Source organism: Mastigoproctus giganteus, chromosome 4 (genome assembly GCF_048544385.1).
Source record: "Mastigoproctus giganteus isolate SK-2022 chromosome 4, ASM4854438v1, whole genome shotgun sequence".
NCBI lineage: Eukaryota > Metazoa > Arthropoda > Arachnida > Uropygi > Thelyphonidae > Mastigoproctus > Mastigoproctus giganteus.
The window spans coordinates 134251046-134268197 of record NC_143578.1 but is presented as its reverse complement, the minus strand read 5'-3'; the positions used below and the strand labels follow the sequence as shown (position 1 = coordinate 134268197).

Genomic DNA, 17152 nt, shown 5'->3' with positions numbered 1-17152 from the left:
TGCACGAAATTATACCGCAAAACTGTCCTTATCTCATTTCGTGACCACGATGCCATCGCAAGCACTTTACACTCTCACTACTAATGAATAACTGAGCCCATCGACTTGGCGCGGCGGCTACTATGCACCTATGAACATGTCTCAACATGCAGCAACAAGCAGCTTCCTGTGATTCATTGTTGCGTCATATTGCAAAACTTTCCTAGTACCCTTTGTACTTACCGTAATAAAACACGTAAGTATTTTATTACGATTATTTATTGTGTTTGGTAATGTTTTGGTTACAAATGTGTGTTCAATCTTGGGTGGTCGGCACCTAATCCTATTTTTCCCATAGGGCCTGTTGTTTATATTACATGATTTTGCATTGCATGAGGGTTTCTAGGAACACAACTATTGTGCTATACGAGGACTGACTGTATACAGTATTTAGATAAGTAATTTTTTAAACAATTATTTGATTTTTCAAGAAAATAAATTTTGTTACTAAGGAGAATATTCGATATTCTTTTCAATATTTGGTATTCTTTGTTATTAAAGAGAATAAATCAATGTTTTCGATATCATTATAGGGCTTCGTAAACTCAGGTTATGCTGTAAATGGCATTGCACATGTAAGTATGTAATTATAGCCTGTGTTTTCAATTTTAGACTGCTGTGGTGGTTTTTTTGTGTTGTTGTTGTTGTTAGAGGAGGTTGTGAAAGTTTTCCTTACATATACAGGTAAACTGAAGAGATTGTAATACATATGAACATGTCCTGAAGAAATACATGCCAATTTATGTGAATTAGCATAAAATGTTTAAAACAGACTTTTTTCTTTTTATGGTATTATGAGAGGCTTGAGATTAGTACAAATTTCAATCAGGTTTGCTGATACAGAACAAAATGCACAATATAGTTAATCATGATCAGTATAGTTTATATATATATATACAGGGTGATTCACTACCAGTGCGACAAACTTGCAGGAGGTGTAGGGGGCACAAAGACGAATCGGAATCACGACATTGCAGTGTCCGAAATGCCTTCGTCATGCAGTAGAGGACGTTGAACGGGAGGTCGCGTGAACAGCGATCCCGCTGGAATTCAGCATTTGCGAACCGGTTCCTGAGGCAGTAGGATGGACGAGTATTCAAACGTTGAACTGGCCGACATGCGCCTCGCGTATGGAGCTGCAGACTGTAACGGGCGCGCCGCTCTGTGCTTGTACCAGGAACGTTTCCCGCACAGGCGTGCTCCTCATCATACGATTTTCACACGTGTGCACAGAAGGATACATGAGACTGGTTGTTTCACGAGAGGTACCATGAATCGAGAGCGAACGAGGAGGATGCCAGACAATGAGGAGAATGTCCTACGTCTTGCAGAAGGCAATCCAAGTAAGAGTACTCGAGCGATAGGCCAACGATTGGGTATTTCCCAATCCACTGTGTGGAGGATACTGTCAACAAACCAAATGAGTTCATACCATCTGCAACGTGTCCAATCATTGGAGCCTGCGGATTATCCACTCCGGAGGACTTTTGTTACTTGGTTTCTTCAACAGAAACAGTTCGCAAATGCTGACTTCCAGCGGGATCGCTGTTCACGCGACCTCCCGTTCAACGTCCTCTACCGCATGACGAAGGCATTTCGGACCCTGCAATGCCACATGATTCCGATTCGTCTTTGTGCCCCCTACACCTCCTGCAAGTTTGTCGCACCGGTAGTGAATCACCCTGTATATATATATATATATATATATATATATATATATATATATATATATAAAAACTCACACTAAAATAAATAAATCCTCAAATTAACTGATGTATTTCTATCTTCCCTGATATATATGGGCACCTCCGTAGCCAGGTGGGCAGGAGCAGCAGTGTGTAGCACATGCTTCTTAATTAGACTGGGGTTTGAGCCTGTGAGCCACCAAATACGGAGGGTGCGGAAAGGTCAGGGAATGACCACCGCATATCCCCGGAGCAATATGACTTTAGTTGCTAATGCTCCTAAAAACCAAATAATAACAACAACAACAACCCTGATATATTTTTCAACAGTGACAAGGTCTTTTAAGTAAAGTTAATACCATGAGAATGGCAATTTCAGTGAAAAAAAACTGGATAATTCATTACTATTATATCTTGTTGGGGCAAACTAAAACTAAAGCTAGTGATCATAAGTGAAACACATACTGAATTATATCCATATTTTCCCTGTAATTAGTTTAAAACCTGTGTCTGGTTTTAAACTAAAATGCCAGTATTCAAGAACTAAGGAATATGTGAAAGAAAGACAGAGATGGAAGCTACTGGTCAAGGATGGACTCAACCCATCTGAGATGGACTCAACCCATCTCAGATAGGTTGAGTATTTTTAAGTGAATGAGTATTTTGAAGTCAGAAAAAAGGAAGTAGGGTTGCATTTCATAGCTTGCACCACTACAGCTTTAATATCATGCATGATGGAGAGTGTGGCATTGCTGTCCACTTTGAAGCCTGGAAAACAAGTTGTCACCATAAAGTGTGAAGAAACCAACAAAGAAAAATGACATAAATGGCTGTTTTGAATAATGTGGCAGCGGATATATACCTGTTGGAATTGTGTAGTATTTGCAAAACAAACCATTTTCTCTGAAAAATTCATTGCATCAGTGATAGTTATTTGAAGATCTGTCCCATTATTGTATAATTTTTAGCATAATAAATATAGAGAAGAGTGAATATTTTATTTCCTCTGCCTATCTTGAAAGTGTCAACTTACCTATAGTCCATCCAGAAATGGATGGAATATATGACACTTTCAGCATTTGGACACGAGAGGCTGATTGAATGCTGTAGAGCATGCTGTGTGGATATTGCTGCCATGTTGTAATGTTGTGTGCACTAGCGTATCTCTAAACTCAAGTAACCTGGACTTACTAAGTCAAAGGGCTTTGCATCAACAGATCCTAATTAAAATATCACCTCAACTGAATACATGCAATAAATTTTTGTTAATGACAGATTAATGCAAGTCAGGCATATTATGTCTTCAGTTTGAAAATATGCAATTCAGTGTAGTCAACTGCACCACTTATTTAAATTTGGGTTTCAAATTCGAATAAGAAATGTCTCAAATTCAATTTTAAAATTTAGCCGTAGATTCAAGCTGTTTATCAGGTTCCGAAACAAAAGGCCTAAAACACCTTTATCAGCAGTATTCCTGTCTGTCAAAAAAATTGAAAAATAATATGAAACACATTTTTAACATAAACATAGACCCCTCTTTATATTTCTCAAAACTGAAATTTAGTGTGGGTTTTTTTTTTTGCACATAAGGTTACAGTTCATTATACGTTACCATTACCTTTTCAAGAAAAGAACTGCTACTTCTTACGTTAAATGTTTAGCAAAAGCTAAATAATTTAACATTAGCTAAATTTAGTTTTAGCTAAACCTTAGTTAAATAATTTAATACTAAGATTTTATTTGTACACAAAACATTGATGTCTTAACATCGCATGTGCACTTTTAAAGAAAAGGCAACCAAACATTAAAGTATTTTGCAAAAAAAAAAAAATTTAGCCTTTTTCTTTCTCCAGTAATGGAAGTGCGCCAGTTTTGGTGCACTTCTATTGACTGGAGAAATTTGGAAAATTTATATTCTTTTAATGCAGTGAACGATGCACGATTGAAGTCATCACTAGCAACTTACCTTTTGATAGATTCTCTCCTAATTTCTGTATACACTCAGTCATCACTGAATTATGACCACCTACCTAATTCCATTTTTTGGGCCACATTGCATGGATAACAGCTGATATTCGCCTAAGTATTAACTCCACTAGATGTAAGACATCTATTGGAGTCTGCAGCCATAATCATAATGCCTGCAAGGCTTTCTCCAGTGGAATAAAAGGGGATTGCATGTCCATACAGCTCATTTCCTGTTCCAAAAGATTCCACATGGTTTTAATTGGAATGAGGTCAGGCAAATTTGGAGGGACAATCAAGGTGGGTGATATCTTCACTGTGTTCATCAAACCGCTTGTGCACATTGCAGGCCCAATAACACGGCACATTTAATGTCTTGGAAGATCCCATTTCTATCTGGGAAAAAATGTAAAATGAAAGGGTGCATGTAGTCTCCTGAGATCTGCTGATAGACCTCACCAGTGAAACATTGGTCCATATGCAGGGGTCCTAGTCCTTGCCAGCAAAACATGCTCCATATTAAGCAACCACTGCCACCTGCCTTGATAGTGGACAACATGCATGGTATCTCTAGTTGTGTTGCTTGTGCGCCACACATGAAGGCATCTGCCAGTATGTTGCACCAGATATTTGGACTCATTAGACCGGCATACTCCTTTCCAGTCCTCCATCCAACCAGCTTGTTGTTGACACCACAGCATTCTCTGTTGAAGATGATCATCCACGAGAATAGGGTGTCTCGTGGTTTGTCTGCTGTGGAACCTTATACATCTGAGTGTGCCGTGCATTGTCATTTGGGATATTGTTCTTGCATTTCCCATATTGTATTGCATTGTAAACTGTCATACAGTGATCTGCTGTCGAGCCCATACTATGTGCTGCATCCTTCACTTATCACAAACATCTTTGCATAATTCTTTATATTTCTTTTGCAGGTGATGATTTGACCTGTTTGACACCATTCTTTGTACACCTTAACCATAGTGGACCATGAGCAACCAGCAAATGCGCTGTTTCTGATTTGGAAGCACTCAATGCATGAGCTCCCACAATGGTGCCCTTTTGTAACTTCATCATATCTTTACTACATCCCATAGCTGCTACTTTATTACTTTGACTTGCACGACCAGATGCAAATTACTACTGCTGTAGTGTATGAAGCTGTTTGGCTTTTTTTATGTGAGCTATGCATTATAGTCCATTATGGATGGGGGTGGTCATAATCAAATGATCACCAAGCATATATCCTAGCTTTTAAGGAGATTCATATAACATTTTATTGCTTGGCTAACTGATCAACTTAACTTAAATCACTTGTTTTGGAATATAGCCAGTCAAACACTGGTTATATTCCATGTATCCAAGCATAAGCCTCAGAAACATCTAATTCAACATATACTCATGGGCCAAAGTATTATTACCACTTACCTAATAGCGTGTTGGGCCACCTGTCGTCATTATAACTGCTTGAATTCAACGTGGCATCAACTCCACGAGACCACGGGAGATGTCATCAAGTATCCGTGATGAGCTGGATAGAAAGACATCTCAGAGTGAAGCATTGGTGTGGACCGGTGAATACTGCACTTTGTTTGGGGGATGTTTGTATTGACCCCAGTGATGTCAACAAAACCTCCCAAACCATGACAAAACTGCCACATGCCTGTTTTTACCCAACAATGCAGTCTGGCTGCAGCTGTTCACAGGCTGACCATCAAATATGCACCCATTCATCATTATGTTGGAGCTGGCAACTCTTGTCCAGTGTACAGGAATGGTGCTCCACTGCAGGTGGAGGTGTCGATGGCAGTCAGTCTACACCGGCACATATACAAGTCATCAACTCTGCGGACCTATCCTGGATAGCATGCTTGGAAATGTTTCTCTGTGGTGTGTCTTGTCTTGGTTGCAGTCTGCCATGAATTGAGAGATTGTGAGCCAGACAAACGTAGCATTCTTAATTAAATACATATAACTCGATAGGAGATACGGAAGTCATATAAGGTAACTCGGAGATAATACTTGATACTGAAATATATATATATGTATGTATGTATGTATGTATAGTGTTATAACTGCATTCAGATATAAGTTTAGGGTTATAATTTTGTATTGAAATTGAAATTTTATTTCAAATTGAATCATGAAACCAGAGCAGCAAAGTAAAAGGCTCAAGCTAATAGGAGTGCTGTGGCTCAGGGGAGAACTGAGGGGAGCAGTTGTCCTCTGAATCGCAGCCTTTTGAAATGTACTGTTTGTATGATGTTTGTGGAGCAATCAGGGAGATGACATGATATTGCCAAGGGGAATGTCTTTGTGTGCATGATGTAAGGAGTGTGAGAAAATCGCACTCCTTACATCGTGGGCTCAGCCAACTCAGCATTGTTATGGGCCTATATGAGAGCTTGAAGGATGGTGGATGCCCCCAAAAATTTTAAATTGAGGGGCCCATCAAGCTCTCAGCTGCCGAAATCGACTCCTGAGCTTGCACTTGAACATCACGCAACACAGCAGCAAACCCCAAGGCAGAATGCACTGGTCCCATGGGTAATAGTAGTTGTCAGTCACTCTATTGTCAGGAAAAAAGGGGAAACATATTGTGCAAAAAGAATGGTTGGAATAGGACCAGGGTATGTCAGCCAGGGGCAAAGATTGATGACGTAGACCAGATATCATCTTTTAAGGGCACAAAAGATGATATTGTTGTACTTGTTGGCACTAATGATATTAAGAGTAGGAGACCCGTGGAATTACTTAATAAGTACAGGTCAATGTTGAAAAAAAGCTATGAGTTAAGGTTGAATTTGAAAGTGTCTGCAGTTCTGCCCAGACAGGAGGGAGTATATGATGAGAGCCTTGTCGATCAGTTTGGCCCTGGAGAGATTGTGCAAGGCTCAAGGAGTAGAATTTTTCTCAGCCTTGTCTGTGCTTCTTAACAGGAGAGCCTGTTTCTATAGGAATGGAATACACTTAAATAGAAAGGGTGCAAGAATATTTGCTGATGCTGTTGAGGCAGTGTTAGGTGGGTCGGAGGCGCCTCCGTAGCCAGGTGGGAAGGAGCAGCAGTGCGTAGCACATGCTTCTTGATTAGACCGGGGTTCGAGCCCGTCACCACCAAATACGGAGGATGCGGAAAGGTCAGGAAATGACCACCGCATATTCCCGGAGCAATATGGCCTTAGTTGCTAATGCTCCTAAAAACCAAATAACAACAACATATCTGGGTGGGTCGGAAAACTCCTAGCTTGGGGGGGGGATACACAGACTAATAGATTAACAGTAACTGCTGGCAGAGGTAGAAGTTATTCTTGCACTGCTACTATTGGAATGAGCAGCTGTCGGAAAAAAAAGATTCAGGGGATTTCAGAGACTGCTGGGAGTCATTGCGGAACAAATAAATACATGGGCTGTGTTAGGGTAGCTAAGAATAGGAACAAGTGCATGTATACTTGCTTGTACACCAATGCTAGGAGTTTGGTAAATAAATTTGATGAATTTGGGGGGTTGGTCAAAACATCAAAGGCAGATATTGTTCGGATATCAGAGACATGGTGTCACACAGATATAAAGAATACAGAAATGGAATTTGGGAAGTAAAATGTGTACAGGAAGGATAGACAGGATAAGAAGGGAGGAGGGGTTATGCTATTAGTTAAAAAAAACTATTAGGTAAAAAACACATAAAATCCAAGGAAAAGGATAGACAGGATAAGAAGGGAGGAGGGGTTATATTATTAATTAAAAAACACATAAAATCCAAGTAAATACAGTCAGTCGACATGGGTGGACAGTGCTGTTAAGATTCAGTTTGGTGTGACACTAGGAAAGCAAAATTGAGAGTAGGAGTGTGTTACAGGCCTAATGACTCTGATGGGTATAATAAACAACTGTACAGGGATATAGAGTGGGCCGGTAAATCGGAGTGTTTATAATGGGGGATTTTAATTTGCCAGATATTGACTGGAATTTGTGGGCTGGTCACTCGCACACTAGCAAGGCTTCTGTGGATTTATTGGATGATTGTTTACTACAGCAGCATGTTCGGGAGGCAACTAGAAGGAGTAGCACTCTTGATCTGATTATTGATAGTGATTCTTCATACATTAAGAATCTGCAGATAAAGGAACAACTAGGTAACAGTGATCACAGTGTGCTGAAGTAGGATTTACTCAAAGAGGTAACTACCATCAGTTGGACCAACTGATGATGTTACCAACAGCAAATTCAAAATGAGAAGCAGTCAAAGAATCAATCTTGGAAACTACTAGGCTTTTCATACCAACTAAGAAATATTGTTGAAGATTTAGGCCTAAATGGATGTCAGATGAACTAATGAGATGTGGCAGAGAAGAGAAATGCATGGGATACATATAAATTAATGGGTGACACGGAAGACTGTGATAGATATAAGCTGGTCCTAACCAAGTCACAAAAGAGATTAGGCAGGCAAAGGCAGAATACGAGAAATCTTTGGCAAAGGATGCAAAGAAAAACAGCACAGAGTTCTTTACTTATGTAAACTTTAGAAGGAAGGGAATGAATCAGATTGGTCCACTTGATATCAATGGCTGAACTGTTGATGATCCTGCTCAGGTAGCTAACAAACAAAATGAGTATTTTGCATCTACATTCACATATGAGGAGTTATTCAGGGAGGAGAATCTCAGAGGTGAATTAAACTCTGGCTGTGGGCTAGTTGATTTTGTAATTACTGAGGGCAAAGTGGAGAAATTGTTGAAGATAAACATAAGAAAGGCACCTGGAGTGGATAGAATCTATTCAGTTATATTAAAGAAGGCAGCAAAGGAAGTGAGCAAACCCTTAACCATAATTATGAGAGCTTCCTTGGACTCGGGGGAGGTACCCATGGACTGGAGATATGTTGTTTATTTGTTTGGTTTTTAGGAGCATTAGCAACTAAGGCCATATTGCTCCTTGATATGCGGTGGTCATTCCCTGACCTTTCTGCATCCTCCGTATTTGGTGGTGACGGGTTCGAACCCTGATCTAATCAAGAAACGTGTGCTAAGCACTGCTGCTCCTTCCCACCTGGCTACGGAGGCACCCTGGAGATATGTAAATGTGACCCCAATTCACAAAGGAGGAAAAAGGGCAACACAAGTAATTACAGACCTGTTAGTTTAACCTCTGTTCCAGGGAAATTAATGGAGGCACTGGTTAAAGAAGCACTGCAGGATCATCATCTAGACAAGACTTCGATTATAGCTCAGATGCAGCTTGGGTTTGTTAAGGGGAAATCTTGTCTGACCAATTTGCTTGGATACTATGATGTGGTCACAAAGGAACTGGATGCAAAGAATAATTTTGATATCACATATTTGGAACTTAGAAAGGCTTTTGATACTGTTGCACGTGGAAGGCTGCTACAGAAATTGGAACAGTGTGGCATTGGAGGCAAATTGCTGCTATGGATAAAGGGATGGTTGAGTGATAGAAGACAGAGTGGTAATCAATGTATCCTGCTCTTCATGGACTAATGTTATTAGTGGTGGAGTCCCTCAGGGTTCAGTGTTGGGTCCATTGTTGTTTTATGTATTTATTAATGATATTGATGATGGTATATCAGTCTTAACGTCCAAGTTTGCAGAAGATACGAAGGTTGGCAGGGTTGTTAATGACAGTATGCTGCTGCAACAGGATCTAGAAAAGTTGAGCAGATGGTCTGAGAGGTGGCAACTGAAGTTTAACATTGACAAATGTAAAGTACTACATGTGGGAAACAGTAATCCCACAGTAACGTATCAACTGTGTGGTACTACACTGACAAGGTATAAGGTATGTTCGTATCAGATGGCACCTGGGATTTCTCCCATCTCTGCCTGTGTTCACTGTATCGAGGATAGTACACTGTCAAGCCAGAGACTTGAAAGTGTGTGGGCCATGTCTGTGCTGTGCTGTGTGATGTGTTGTTCCCATTGTTTGTCCAGTTTATTGGCTGCCAGGCCACACTAGTGGGGCCCGACATTGCCCAAATGGAGGCTAGCCGGGTCTGTCCCATATCACAAGTCGCTCTGGCAGGTCATGCCACCTAGTTTCCTGTAATTTAAGTGGCTAGGACATTAAAAAAAAATAAATAAATAAAAAAATATATATATATATTTATGTGTTTGACCTTAATGCTTAATGGGGTTGCTGTTAGGAAATCGCTGGTTGGGATTGAACGCTAGAGAGATGGGTTAAAAGGCCTAATAAGTCGGGCAAAATTTTGATGTTATTAAATTTAGACACGTGAAGCTACACACTAGATAAAAGTGTTAGTTGTCTTAGAGATTTACAGGAAACTGGTAGAATTTAGACGTTGATTAGAATTTTGCAGCATTGTTACGGGGTGTACTCTGTCGGTTTAGTGAGAGAAGGGGGAGACTGAAGACTGGAAGAAACAGGTAGAAGAATAGGGACGATAGAGTAGGCATCCCCAAAGAGGTCAGTGGAGATGAGCTCCACCATACAAAGTATGGGGGGAGGCAAGGAGGGGAGGAGACAGAGAGATCTCCCCTGCCTTGGGAGGTTTTAAAGGGAACCGTGTTAGAGTACCCAGTTCAGATCACCAGTGGCATGTCGGCAGCAAAGCTGCAGTATGTCTTTGTCGGTGATGGTTGTCATGTCCATGTAGTGTCGAATCCGGTAAGAAGGTCAAGCTGCCCATCCCGCTCTGGGGGTGGGATATGTTAGCTGGCAGCAGGAAACCACCAGGTGAAGGGGTGGGAGAGAGACACATTTACTTAATTCATAATCTGCATTCTCATTATACTTGCATTCTTTTTTTTTTTCTTATTTTATATATTCTCTCCCCCCCCCCATTTTTTATATATATATATATATATATATATATATATTAGACAGTGTGAATCAGAGCTGTAATACTCAATATGTTTCTACGTTGATATTAATATTTGTAAAATAATAAGAGGAGTTTACCTCAATATAGTATTTTTATTTTTTACTCTAATGTAAGTATTCGATTTTTTCATTTTAATTTCTGGAGAGTATCATACAGAAGTGTTCTATGTACTATATTGAGGTAAACTCCTCTTATTAGTTTACAAATATATATATATATATATATATATATATATATATATGTTATTATTTATTATTTTTTTTTTTTGTTTTTCACTCACACTCATTTGTCTTTTTTTCACACACCAGGGGGTATGCAATGATGTTTAATGTAAATTTAAATAGTAATTAAAACTAGGGTTAGTGTATAATTAACTGTAGCATTTATGGTTTGTGTTCTTTTTCTCACACACTTTAGCATTAGCAAAGGCACATGATGCAAGAAAGCAAGCTTATATAGCATCAGCCAAAAAAAAAAAAAAAAAAAAAACGTTATTTCACCCATCCACTCACTCCAAATGTTTGCCAAGTTCTGCCTTGAATCTATTTAAGCTATCAACTTCTACAACGACAGATAGAAGTTTGTTTCAGCAATCAACCACCCTGCTGGCTAAAGGCAAACTTGCGCACATCTATCCTACAACCGTCTTTCCTCAAATATCCGACAATGACCATGTGTCTGCTATTTTTAGTTTCCTAAAAACAGTAAACCTTTTTACTCGTATTTAAAAAAAAAAAAAAAAAAAAAAAATCTTATTATTCTAAGGTTTACTATTGTTACTCGTTTACAGATATTTGTCTTTTACAGTTTACAATTGTTTTTATACTCTGACTTAGTGACCTAATTCATTAGGTCACTGAATGTTTTACTAATTTTGTTGACAAAGTTTTGGCGCATTATAGCCTAAGTTGCTGATGCGCCAATAAAACTCAACTAACTAACTAACTAACTAACTAACTCTTTCCTCAATTTGAATATATGCCCTCTCAGGCGATTACTCTGAGCAAGAGGAAGAATCCCACTGGCATTCAGCATGCTCAAACCATTCAAGGCTTTAAACACCTCAATTAGATCACCTCACAGGTGCCTAATCTCCAGACACTGTAATTTGCAAAACTTAAGCCTTTTTTCGTAAGAGCAACCCTTTGTTCTATTCACTAATCTTGTTGGCCTTCTCTGTACTTGTTCCAGCAGCTCTACATCCTTCTTAAAATGAGGCCTCCAGACCTCTATACAGTACTCAAGATGTAGTCTGACCATTGCCTTATACAAGGGAATAATCACCTCCTTATCCCTGCTAGAAAAATTCCTCTATATATCATTGACAAGACACCATGAGCTACTCTTGCAGCCCATCTGCACTGCTCACAGAACTTCATATCTGCATGCACAATTACCCCAGGTCCTTTTCATTCTTTACCACTGTCAGTGTAGTACTACAGAGTTGATATGTTACTCTGGGATTACTGCTTCCCATATGTAGTACTTTACATTTGTCAATGGTAAACTTCATTTGCCACCTCTCAGCCCATCTGCTCAAATTTTCTAGATCCTGTTGAGCAGTGTAGTGTCATTAACAACCCTGCCATCCTTCGTATCGTCTGCAAACTTGGACATTAAGCCTGATATACCATCATCAATATCATTTATAAATACAGAAAACAACAATGGACCCAACACTGAAACCTGAGGGACTCCACTAATAACATTAATCCACGAAGAGCAGTGTCCATTGATTACCACTCACTGTCTTCTCCGACTGAACCATCCCTTTATCCATAGCAGCAATTTGCCTCCAATGCCACACTGCTCCAATTTGTGCAGCAGTCTTCCATGTGCAACAGTATCAAAAGCCTTTCTAAGATCTAAATATATGATATCAAAGTTATCCTTTGCATCCAGTTCCTTTGTGACTACATCATAGTATCCAATCAAATTATTCAGACACGACTTCCCCTAAACAAACTCATGCTGTGTCCGAGCTATAACTGAAATCTTGTCTAGATGATCATGCAATGCTTCTTTAACCAGTACCGCCATTAATTTCCCTGGAACAGAAGTTAAACTGACAGGTCTGTAATTACCTGTCTCTCCCTTTGATCCTCCTTTGTGAATTGTGGTCACATTTGCACATCTCCAGTTCCTGGGTACCTCCCCTGAGTCCAAGGAAGCTCTCAGAATTATGGCTAAGGGTTTGCTTACTTACTTTGCCGCCTCCTTTAATATAACTGGATAGATTCCATCCACCCCAGGTGCCTTTCTTGTGTTTATCTTCAACAATTTCTCATCCACTTTACTCTCAGTTATTACAAGATTATCTATCATACTGCCAGAGTTGAATACACCTCTGGCATACCCCTTCCTGAATAACTCCTAATGGGTGAATGTCGGTGCTCAATATTCATTTAGTTTGTTAGCTACCTGAGCAGGATTATCAACAGTTGAACCATCAATATCAAGTGGACCAATCAGATTCATCCCCTTCCTTCTAAAGTTTGCATAAGTAAAGAACTCTCTGCTGTTTTTCTTTGCATCCTTTGCCAAAGATTTCTCGTAATCTGTCTTTGCCTGCCTCACCTCCTTTGTAACTTGGTTACCGACCAGCTTATATCTATCATTGGCTTCTGTGTCACATGTTAATTTATAAATATGCCATGCATTTTTCTTCTGTGTCACATGTCCAATTACCGGCTCCTCCGTAGCCACGTGGGAAGGAGCAGCAGTGCGTAGCACACGCTTCTTGATTAGACCGGGGTTCGAGCCCATCACCACCAAATACGGAGGATGCAGAAAGGTCAGGGAATGACCACTTCATATCCCGGAGCAATATGGCCTTAGTTGCTAATGCTCCTAAAAACCAAATAACAAACAAACAAACATGTCTAATTAGTTCATCTGACATCCATTTAGGCCTAAATCTTTAACAATATTTCTTTGTTGGTCTGAAAAACCTAGTAGCTTCCAAGATTAATTCTTTGAATGCTTCCCATTTTGAATTTGCTGTTACTAACATCGTCAGTTGGTTCCACCGTATAGAATTTAAATACTGTCTTAGACCACCGTAGTCACCTTTACGAAAGCAAAAACCCTTCCCTCTACCCTTTGTGGTCGTTACCTCTTTGAGTAAATCCCATTTCAGCACACTGTGATCCCTGCCACCTAGTGGTTCCTTTATCTCAGATTCTTGATGCATGAAGAATCATTACTGATAATCAGATCAAGAACCCTCTAGTTGCCTCCCGAACATGCTACTGTAGAAAACAATCATCCAACAAATCGACAAAACTCTTGCTAGTGTGTGAGTGTCCAACCCACAAATTCCAGTCAATATCTGGGAAATTAAAATCCCCCATTATAAGACACTCTAATTTACTGGCCCACTCTATTTCTCTGCACAATTGCTCATTATACTCCTCAGATTCATTAGGCCTATGACACACACCTACTCATTTTTCCTTTACCAGGCTTATGTCACACAAAACAGACTCAACATTGCATTGTCCACCAAGATCAATTGGATGCACTTCCTTAGATTTTGTGTTTCTTAACTAACAGCATAACCCCTCCTCCCTTCCTGTCATGTCTATCCTTTCTTTACACATTGTACTCCCCAAATTCCAGTTCTGCATTGCTTATGTCTGTGTGACACCATGTCTCTGATATCCCAACAGTATCTGCCTTTGATGTCTTGACTAGCACTTCAAGCTCATTGAATTTATTAACTATACTCCTAGCCTTGGTGTACATCCAAGTAAAAATGCACCTGTTTCTACTCTTAGTTACCCTAACAAAGCCCATGTATTTACTTGTTCCAATATGACTTCCAGCAGTTGTGGAAATTCCCATTGTCTTGCTTTCCAGGCTGCTGCTCAATTGCATTTCAATAGAAATAGTGCAAGAATTACTTTTACCTCTGCCAGCGGCTACTGTTAATCTATTAGTCCTTGTATCCCCCCAAGCTAGCAGTTTTCTGACCCACATAACTCTGCCTTGATAGCATCAGCAAAAATTCTTGCACCCTTTCTATTTAAGTGTATCCAATCCCTATAGAAGCAGTCTCTCCTGTTAACAAGCACAGACCAGGCTGAGAAAAATTCTACCCCTTCAGCCTTGCACACTCTCTCCAGGGCAGAATTGCAGAAACTCTCAAATTCAACTCTAACTCACGGCTTTTTTTCAGTATTGTCTTGTACTTGTTGAGAAATTCTGCCGGTCTCCTACTCTTAATATCATTTGTGCCAATGTGTACAACAATATCACCCTTTGTGCCCTTAAAGGATGATATCTGCCCTACAACGTCATCAACCTTTGTCCCTGGTCCTGTTCCATCTATCCTTTTTGCACAATATGTTTCCTGTTTCCCCTGACAATAGAGTTAACTAGTTCCTTTGGGACCAGCGCATTCTGCCTTGGGGGGTTGTCGCTGTGTTGTGTGATGTTTAAGTGCAAGCTCTGGGATTGATGTGGGCAGCTGAGAGCTTGATGAGCCCCCTCAATTTAAATCCTTCGAGGGCATCCACCCTGTCCTTCAAGCTCTCATATAAGCCCATAACAATGCCGAATTGGCGCCTGATTTCCTCGCACTCCTTACATCACGCACACCCAAAGACATTCCCCTTGGCAATATCATGTCCCATTCCTGATTGCTCCACAAACATCAAAGAGGCAGTGCATTTCAATAGACTGTGATTCAGAGGACAACTGCTCCCCTCAGTTCTCCCCCGAGCCACAGCATTTCCACTAGTTTGAGCCTTTTGCTTTGCTGCTCTGGTCTGAGTCATGATTTCTATTCAAGTTCAATAAACTTCCAATACAAAATATAACCATAAACCTATATTCCAATGCAGTTATTACACTATAGATATATACAGAGTGTCTCAAAAATATTGGTACAAACGTTTAGGGGAGGTAGGTAACATCTAAAGGAATGTGAATCGCATAGGAACCCATAACCGGAAACGTCACGGGTAGTAGCAGAGGCACGAGATTCAGAAATGACACAAGACAATAATTAGTGGCAAACATTTATTTGACTTAATATTAACAATGGAGTATGAGATGGATGCATTTCATGATGTTACAACAGATGCTCAAAGGTTCCACCATGAGACACGATGCATGCGTGACCGATGCAGCACGGATTGGCGGACACGGTTGAACACACCTGGAGTTTCTTTGACAGTAGCAGCAGCGGATGAGTCTCGCCACGAGATCTATTTCCATCTCCACAGGTGATTCATACACGATAGATTTGAGAGCCCCCACAGAAAGAAATCAAGGCTCGATAAATCAGGTGAGCATGGGGCCAGGCAACGGGTCCACCATGGCCAATCCATCGACGCCCAAAACGCATGTTCAAATGGTCACAAACACACCTTCCACAATGGGCAGGCGCCCCGTCATGTTGAAATCAAATGTTGCATCTCACATTTGCTGGAACATCATCAAGTAACCCTGGTAGAACTTGTTCAAGAAAGATCCAATATTTAGCAGAGTTCATGAGGGATGGTAACAGGTATGGGCCGACTATGCAGTCACCGACCATACCTGCCCACACATTTATTGCGAAGCGATGTTGTGTCGCATGGGGGCACACACCATGTGGGTCCTCTGCTAATCCATACACTAGGTGCATATCTACCAGCTTACAGTTCGTATATCGATGTGCTCTTCGTGCGGCAACTACTGCTTGAATGAGTAACCCATAAATTGTCCCTCTCGCGAACTGATGAACAGTGCTGTGTACCGACTTACAGTGACATTTCCGGTTATGGGTTCCTATGCGATTCACATTCCTTTAGATGTTACCTACCTCCCCTAAACGTTTGTACCAATATTTTTGAGACACCCTGTATATGTATTTCTGTATCGAATATTATCTCCGAATTACGTTATATGACTTTCTTATCCCCTGTCGACTTTTATGTATTAATTTGTGATGTTACGTTTGTAATAAGTAGGTCGCTATATTTATTTAGTTAAAAAAGTACAATTCAATTGACATTGAAATTTAATAAGATTAATAAATTTTACTGATTAATTGATACTACTAAACTCTCTATCTAGTTTTCCATTAAACTTTATGCTAGCACATGTTGTATCGTATAACAATGGCGGCAAGTTACGAACGGTTAATCTACGGACACAAGGTATTATTTACTTTCCAAATCACGCTATCTAAATTCAAAATAAACCACGGAGCTTGACTAGTTCTATATGCTACTTATAGAAAATAATTTAATCTAACAGTTAAGTCAATAAAGCGGCTAAGTATAATTAAAAACTTTTCGTTTGTGGCAGCTGCAAAACCTGTCCACACGTGGATTTGATACCCTTACCGATACTTAGTAATAGCCTACAAAATCTCTATCTAAATTCAATTTAAACTAAAATATTGTTACTATGAATATAAAGGTAACTCAAAAAAATAAATTAATATGCCAATTTAAGTCAATAAAAAAGCAAAAACTTCTCTATTTGCTGGAGCTGTAAAAACTTCGCCTGTTCTCATGTACTCTCGCACCCACTTACACTTTCATTCATTCTTCTAGCTCTCTAACAGTGGTAGAGAATCAAAAGCACCTGGGGGTAATTGTGCAGG

General features: G+C 39.9%; 1 protein-coding gene across 4 annotated transcripts in view; it reads left to right on the top strand.

Annotated features, from left to right (window-relative positions):
- The window catches only part of LOC150087077 (single-stranded DNA-binding protein 3-like), a 538273-nt gene that overhangs the window by 88829 nt on the left and 432292 nt on the right, over positions 1 to 17152 (top strand). For all 4 annotated transcript variants that reach the window (XM_090371800.1, XM_090371798.1, XM_090371799.1 and 1 more), the window contains exon 5: positions 573 to 614. In XM_090371800.1, coding sequence (XP_090227926.1) covers positions 573 to 614 — 42 coding nt within the window. The remainder of the gene's footprint in view (positions 1 to 572; positions 615 to 17152) is intronic.